The 7,580-nt window shown below is 53.2% G+C and overlaps 1 protein-coding gene across 1 annotated transcript; it reads left to right on the top strand.

The window, feature by feature from the left end:
- The first annotated feature begins 319 nt into the window (after positions 1-319).
- Positions 320-5,802, top strand: CTSB (cathepsin B). The gene is made up of 9 exons (XM_009580713.1): positions 320-469; positions 1,058-1,143; positions 1,553-1,667; positions 1,912-2,030; positions 3,051-3,136; positions 3,851-3,997; positions 4,663-4,779; positions 5,338-5,466; positions 5,583-5,802. The coding sequence occupies exons 1-9, from the start codon at positions 344-346 to the stop codon at positions 5,678-5,680; spliced, it is 1,023 nt and encodes a 340-aa protein (XP_009579008.1). The 5' UTR covers positions 320-343; the 3' UTR covers positions 5,681-5,802.
- Positions 5,803-7,580: the final 1,778 nt, after the last annotated feature.

Below are 7,580 nucleotides of genomic sequence, written 5' to 3'. Positions count from 1 at the left end.
AAACACGGCTTTTAATACCCTCCAAATGCGATCCTTTGGATCTGCTTCAGAAGAGACTTTCCTGCCGCTACTAATCCTGCAGCGGTCGACCGAACAGGGTTGCCTTGTCTGATTTCTTCTGAGCTGCAGGAGGGGGGTTATTAGTCCGCTCCTGCGTCTCTCCTGACCTTTGGGGTAAATCGGGATCGGGAGGGACTTCGTGCAGCCACGTGTTTTATCCTCCCACGTGTTGCTGCGATGGTCCTTCTGCCAAGCCCTTGCTCGCGATCCGAGCCTGCCTTGGGATGGTTTCCAACGATGCCCAAATCTGGCTGCAGGTGGAGTGTCCTGTTCTGTAGCCAAGATGTGGCCATCCGTGTCCATCCTGTGTGTCCTGGTGGCCTTTGCCAATGCTCGCAGCATTCCTTACTACCCTCCTCTCTCCAGCGACTTGGTCAACCACATAAACAAGCTCAACACCACCTGGAAGGTGAGTACCGGCTTGGTTTTGGGTTTGTTTTTCTTTTTTGATGCATTGCTCAACAGTATCGTGGTGGGACTTGATAGCTGAGCTTTGGGAGTCTCACCGCGGTGGTTGCATCAAACCAGCCACGGTGGTTGCATCAAACCAGTCTTGGTCCCGGTTGACTTCTCCAGTGAGCTGATGCTGTCAGGGATTCCTGTGGCGACAGTAACTGTGGAGCTTCTCCTCTTTGGAGCAGAGCACTGATGAATTCATAGATTAGGAGCAATGCCAAGAGGAGAGGAGACTCTGTGGGAGGCTGGAAACAAGCGGCAAGTGTCAAACTGTATTGGTGACCTGGCCAAACCCACCTCAGCCAGGCTGCTGTGGCCAAAGCCTAGAGCTGGACCTTAACTTACTGGTCATGATGCATTGATCCTGGAAGGGGCTGTGTGGTTCTGTGTCCATAGGCAGTTTGGCTCTTGGCTTCTGGGTTTTATAGCACGTGTCAGACAGTGGTTGGCTTTGAGGGAGATCAGGAGCCCCAGGCTGGTCCCAGTGATGCACTTGGTGGCTATGGAGAGTCATGTCCCATTTCTCTGTGTCTCTTCCCAGGCAGGGCACAATTTCCACAACACTGACATGAGCTATGTGAAGAAGCTCTGCGGCACCTTCCTGGGTGGACCCAAGCTCCCCGAGAGGTGGGTGCCGGGAGAAGATGAGGGCCCTGTAAAAGCTTGTGTGGATGCTCCTGGTGTGTCTGGAGTGGGTGAGGGTCTCTCCTGGCAGACTGTGAGCAGGGTTCCCCTGGGTGCAGCTTGGTGGACATCTTGCATGGAATTAAGCACAGAAGCGTGTGTGGGCCAACATCCATCCTCTGTCCTGCTGGATACTTGACCAATCGTGTAATTTGTATCCTTGAAATTTAAAACACTGGAGGAGCTGCTGACCTGGTCTGAAGACTGCAGAAGTATTTATTCTCCTTCAGTAAGCAAACAACAAGAGCACTCGTCCTCTAGATCACCTTCAGAGGAGGTTGGAGAGTCCTGTTGCACCCAGTCGTGTTACACCGGTGTTCCTATAACAGGACTTCCCTCTTCTCACTTGCAGGGTAGATTTTGCTGCAGACATGGAGCTGCCCGATAACTTTGACTCACGGACGCAGTGGCCTAACTGTCCCACCATCAATGAGATAAGAGACCAGGGCTCTTGTGGCTCTTGCTGGGTAAGAGCATGGGCGGTTTAAGGTCGTGTCGATACAGAGTTTGCTGGACAAAAACCATGCTGTTGAGTTTGCTACTGAACTGCATAAATGGGGGGGACATGGGGGATCCTGTAGTGTCTGAGCTTGTTGGTGGGCTTCTCCCAGCCAGGCTCACGCTTGCTGCACTCGTTGCAGAAGGTTGCCTGGTTTCTCTCCCCTGGCCAGCTCTAATGATCTTCCCGTGGGTTTTTGGGGCTGCCCGCAGGCTTTCGGTGCCGTAGAAGCGATTTCGGACAGAATCTGCGTTCACACGAACGCCAAGGTGAGCGTGGAGGTCTCGGCGGAGGACTTGCTGTCGTGCTGCGGCTTCGAGTGTGGCATGGGGTGAGCTGCTCTTGGTACTTCTGCTCTTAAAAGGTGGGTGGGAGGAGCGGGGACACAGCCCGAAGATGCTGATCGTTTCAGCCCTGTCTTCCTAGTCTCCCTAATGAGCAGGAAGCCCCACCAGTGGTTTGTACTGTAGATGCTGGAGTTAGGTGGGAACATAAAGGTGACGGCATGGACTGAAAGTCCCTCTGGGCCACATCCTGCTCGCAGCAGTAGCTGGATGATGATGGATGGTGTAGGGAGGGCAAGCACATAGCGATGCTTTCGTATACATAGTTGGCAGCTGCCTAAGCCAAAGGATAGATCTTTTAATAGCCCCAAAGCCTTGGATTTCAGGCACAAGCCTTTTGCTTGTGGCTTTTGCAGTTGTTGAGAGCAGGGTGGGGAGTTGGGTCTCCAAGTTGTGTGGCTTCTGCTGCTCCTGGCAGCAGAGGCTGACCAGGGACCTGGTTAGGAAGCTCCAAGACAAGGAGGTACCACTGCTTTTGGGATTTGGAGGCGTGGGTGCTCTTAGCTCCTTCTTGCCCCAAGGCTTCAGTGTCTCGAGGCCCGGAAGTCCTGGGGAAGGCAGAGACAGACTTGTAGAATCACAGAATCATTAAGGTTGGAAAAGACCTCTAAGATCATCCAGTCCAACCGTCAACCCAACGCCCCCATGCCCACTAAACCATGTCCCTAAGCGCCTCATCTACACGTCTTTTAAATACCTCCAGGGATGGTGACTCCACCACTTCCCTGGGCAGCCTGTTCCAAGGCCTGACCACTCTTTCAGTAAAGAAATTGTTCCTAATGTCCAGTCTAAACCTCCCTTGGCGCAACTTGAGGCCATTTCCTCTCGTCCTATCGCTAGTTACTTGGGAGAAGGGACCAACACCCGCCTTGCTACACTACTTAAAAAGGATCAACATGCTGAAAGCTTCCTTTCAGCCATCCAAAGCTGGCTCCATTTCCCCCGTCTCCCCCAGAAGGGGATGGCTCTGAGCAGGCTGGAGCTGGAACTGTTGCCTCTTTCTCCAGGTGCAACGGTGGTTACCCCTCCGGCGCGTGGAGGTACTGGACAGAGAGGGGCCTCGTGTCCGGGGGTCTCTATGATTCCCATGTGGGTAAGTCCTGGCAGATACCCTTGTGAAAGCAAAGAGGAACATCTCTGCTTGGTTACAGGTTCATGTCCTTCAGGGTGTTTTTCTTCTGGTCTGCATCCTTGTGGCTGCTCCCTCCTTCAGGTCTGGGCTCAAACACCTCTGCTATCCCAGCTGGCTGCTCCTGTCCCCATGACTCTTGGTCACCCCTTTGGGACAAGGGTCCCCAAGCAGCACCTAGTGGCAGGAGCCCTGCGCTGCCAGACCTAAAGGGAGGTCAGTAGCCAGACCTAAAAATCCCACAAGGCTCCTGCTTCCATAGCAGAAATGAATGAGGCTGTGAATTTTTTTGTTGTTGCTGGTTTTGGACCAGCTCAATACACTTTGGATGAGGGCAGGAGCCTTCCTGACACGTTTTCCCCTCAAAAAGCAACTTCCAGGCTGGAAACCTCTGCCTCCTCCTGGCGTGGCCATGAGTTGGTTCATGTTTTCATCTTTTCCATCACCTTGTCGAGAGGGAAGTGGTGGGAAGCGGGTCCAGAGGGAAACCTATTGCTGATGCAGGAATTGCTCATCTGGCTGTAGAAGACCTACTCTTGCTCACACCCCACTGATCCGTGGGGTTTCTGGGTCAGAAAGGTCGTACCCTTTCTTGGGGCATCTGGTGCCTTCTCCAGCATGGCTGTTGGACAGGGGTGCTTGGGGACAGCTGGTTCATGCCACCTCTGTCCTCGACAGGCTGCCGTCCCTACTCCATCCCACCCTGTGAGCACCACGTCAACGGCTCCCGACCACCGTGCACCGGGGAGGGAGGGGAAACCCCCAGGTGCAGCCGGCACTGCGAACCCGGCTACTCGCCCTCGTACAAGGAGGACAAGCACTATGGTAAGGGAGGTGGCCTCCGACACTGCTGGATGCACAGGAGCTCCAGAGCTGCTCCTAGTGGTAGCTCGGTGGGGTTGGTGGGGTTGGACCTCTTCCTAAGCTGTTTCATGGTAGCTATTTTCTGTGCCCTCAGGATGGGTGGTGTTGGAGCTGCCAGAAGCCTGGCAGATGCAGAGTTTGTACTTGCTGAGACTCAGCTGAGATGGGGGAACTGATTTGTGTCCTCGTGGTGCACCTGCCTGGGTTGAAGAGCATGGTCTGGTGTCAAAGCCACTTCCTTCCTACTCCTTGGTGGTAGCCAGCACTATACCTGTAGGAGAGTCTGGCTGCTCCTTGGAGAGTTGTCTTAGCCTTGAATAATTCGGTTTGTTTTGGAAATGAGGATGTACAAGGGGAAAAGTTCCCTTCCCACTGAAGCTGTCTGGAACACGTCTTTGGGTACAGAATAGGACTCGGGTTAAATCATTCCCTCTGGAAGAGGGATGGTTGGAGCCCACTTTCCCTGCCTGGCTGTGTCAGTGCCTCTGGAGCAGCTGGGTTTGAATTTAACCTTTAAGTGGAGAAGGCCTTTTGTAGGGGCATGCTGAGCAGTCTCTGTCCAGCCATCCCAAGACCTGCATGGCCTGACGATGCCGTACTAATGGTGGGACTTTTTTTCTCCATAGGCATCACATCGTACGGTGTCCCTCACAGCGAGAAGGAGATCATGGCGGAGATCTACAAGAATGGCCCAGTGGAAGGAGCCTTTATTGTCTATGAGGACTTCCTCATGTACAAGTCTGGTGAGCATCAGCACCAAGGCTGTAGGGAGCCCTGTTCCCTACTTCATCCATAGGGTCTGTCTTTTGTGGCCCTTGTCCCTCTACTCAAGTCTGAAAGGAGATCTCAAGTTCACGCTTGAGTATTTGGTGTTGCAAGACCATGGGCAGATACCATCTCCTGTATCCATTGGTTTATAGCAAGGGCAGTAGGTGTTTGGGACTGGCTCAGGGAGGAAGCCCCAATGGGGACCCCCCCAGAATGGCAGCTGAGAACAACACTTAGGATTTTAGGTAAGATCCTGGCAGATGGTTCTGGTGTGGCCCCAGTTCCCTGTTCTGAACTGCTTGGGATGTGCTGCCTTTGGGCCCCTCGCTGAGCGTCGGTGTCCTGCGTCCTGAGCTGACTTTTAGCATCAATCCTTCCTCCAGACTCTCCATTAAGCTTCAGGTTTCCATTTAACCAAAAAAACCTTCTCAGCTGGTCTCCGGCCTTTGATATAGAATGTCTCACAAGCCAGCAGTGGTCTGAAGCGGGGGGAGACGCGGCGCTCGTTGACTCGTTGGCTTGTTGCCTTGTAGGGGTCTACCAACACGTGTCCGGCGAGCAGGTTGGAGGTCACGCGATCCGGATCCTGGGCTGGGGGGTGGACAACGGCACTCCGTACTGGCTGGCCGCCAACTCCTGGAACACCGACTGGGGGGACAATGGTGAGGCCACCCCCTGGATGCTGCCTGCGGGTGGGGGGGCTGCCGGAGGGAACCCCTCTTCCCCCTTCTCCTTGGCACGGTAGGGAGGTTGACTTTTGCTCTTGGTGTGCTTCCAGGCTTCTTCAAAATCCTCCGAGGAGAGGACCACTGCGGCATCGAGTCTGAGATCGTGGCCGGCATCCCCAGGACGGAGCAGTACTGGAAGAGGGTGTAACCTTGATCAAACCACAAATAATCCTGAGTCCCCGATGCTTTTAACTGATAGTGGGTCGGGTGCAGAGCTCCCCCCCCAAGAGACTATAGTTGAGGTTACTTTATTAAAGCTTTTTATCTTTTTTTTGTTTTGTTTTTTTTTTTTTATTTTAATTGTATGGTGGAGCTGGAGGTGGAACTGCTCTCTGCAAGACCTCTGCTCCTGGTGGGTCACAGCTATGGGGCATTCCCTGCTCAAAGGACTGCTGGAGGGCTCGCTGGCCTCTTGCGCCGTGGTATCTGGTTAGCCTGGACCCCTTCCAGCCCAGTCTGTTACTGGGAGCGTAGGAAGGCAGTAGCTGGGACTAGGGACTTGGTAGGGCAGTGGAGATGGACCCTGCTGGGAAGCCATGGCCAGGGGTGATTTGGGCAGCCCTGGCTGGGTTGGTTGGTTAGCACCCAAAACGAGCAGGGTGTGTTAGCGTGTGCCTTGAATTGGCTGAACTTAGACGTATTAATGACGAAATACTGACGAACTTGATGTGGGGCTGGCTCTGGCTTGAGCTGCGTTAAGGCCCCTTCTGCCTGCGACGGGTCCTTCGTGCATGGCTTGCTCTGCTCCATCCTTACAGCTGCTTTTTAAACCACTGGTTCCTCAGCTGTTTATTTGGGGTTTTTTTTTCTGCTGTAGTCTGGGGTTATTGATCCTAGGAAAGGGCCTGGCTGGAGCTCCGTGAGCCTTTGATTAAATGTCCTGCGAGCATCTAGGAGCACGCTAGGAAGAGCAAAACACTTTTACATCCGTGGCTGGGCAGCTTGGTGCGTGCAGCAAGGGTGCGGCATCCAAAATTCGGTGTGGTGCTTTGGGACTGCAGGTGCTGAACGCTGAGCAGAGATGAGGAATATTCCTTGGGGTCTGCTGCAGGGAGCTCATGCAGGTGCTTGGAGGTATCTTGCTAACTTGCACAGAATTGAAGCTTTTTTTTTTTTTTTTGAGCCATAGGGGTTAAGGAAGAAGAAAAAAAACTTATTTTTGTTACGAGAGGGAGATGTGATAGCTGTGTAAGAGGAATCATGTGATTATTAATATAGTGAAAGAACTTTTTTTTTTTTTTTTAATTTTAAAGCACAAAGTATAATGCTGAGCTGAGGCTCCAAGGCCTGAAATACAGGCTCTCCCTTGCACTGTAAAATAGCCCCTTACCTCTGCTTAATCAGACACCCGTGAGACAGAGCTGTGCTGTATATAAATGGAACAACTGTGCCAATAAATGATTTCTCCAACGTCTTGTCTCCTGGCCCTCGGTTGCTTCTGCTTGAATTCAAACCACTTCAAACTGTTCTCCTGTTGCTCTGTGCATTGTGGAAGCCAGGTGAGACCCTTCTGTCTTCATGCAAGTGTGGTGGTGAGTCCCAGCCCTGTATCCTCTGGCCGTACTGGTGACAGCGTGACTTGTGTTGACTGGGCATTGCCCACTCCTGGTGACGAGGAAGGTGCTTTAACATGGACCGGAGTGCAGCCAGGACTGCCCCAGCATCTCTGTGTGCTGGCATGGAGGGTGCAGGGGGAGGAGGATGCACCAAGGCACTGGAGAGCCTGCCTGCAGCCCAGGGCTGTGCCCCCACTCCTGCTGCCTGCAGTGCAAGGTCCATTAAAAGTTAATTTACAGACCTTTAGCTGTCTCTCACCCTGGTTAAAATTCTGCCTTCAGGTCTGGCACAGAAGGCTTTACGGTGATGCCTGGAGCGGCAGCAAGGAAGCACAGAATCATAGCATGGTTTGGGTTGGGAGGGACCTTTAAAGGCCATCTAGTCCAACCCCTCCCTGCAGCAAGCAGGGACATCTTCAACTAGATCAGGTTGCTCAGAGCCCCGTCCAACCTGACCTTGAATGTTCCCAGGGATGGGGCACCTACCACCTC

Source organism: Fulmarus glacialis, unplaced genomic scaffold, assembly GCF_000690835.1.
Source record: "Fulmarus glacialis isolate BGI_N327 unplaced genomic scaffold, ASM69083v1 scaffold16216, whole genome shotgun sequence".
Taxonomy (NCBI): domain Eukaryota; kingdom Metazoa; phylum Chordata; class Aves; order Procellariiformes; family Procellariidae; genus Fulmarus; species Fulmarus glacialis.
This window is presented reverse-complemented; position numbering and strand designations above follow the sequence as displayed.

Coding starts and splice junctions, on each gene's coding strand:
- CTSB (XM_009580713.1), top strand. CDS start 344: ATGTGGCCATCCGTGTCCATCCTGTGTGTCCTGGTGGCCTTTGCCAAT. Junction 1,144..1,552: donor GGACCCAAGCTCCCCGAGAG/GTGGGTGCCGGG, acceptor TCTCACTTGCAG/GGTAGATTTTGCTGCAGACA. Junction 1,668..1,911: donor GCTCTTGTGGCTCTTGCTGG/GTAAGAGCATGG, acceptor GGCTGCCCGCAG/GCTTTCGGTGCCGTAGAAGC.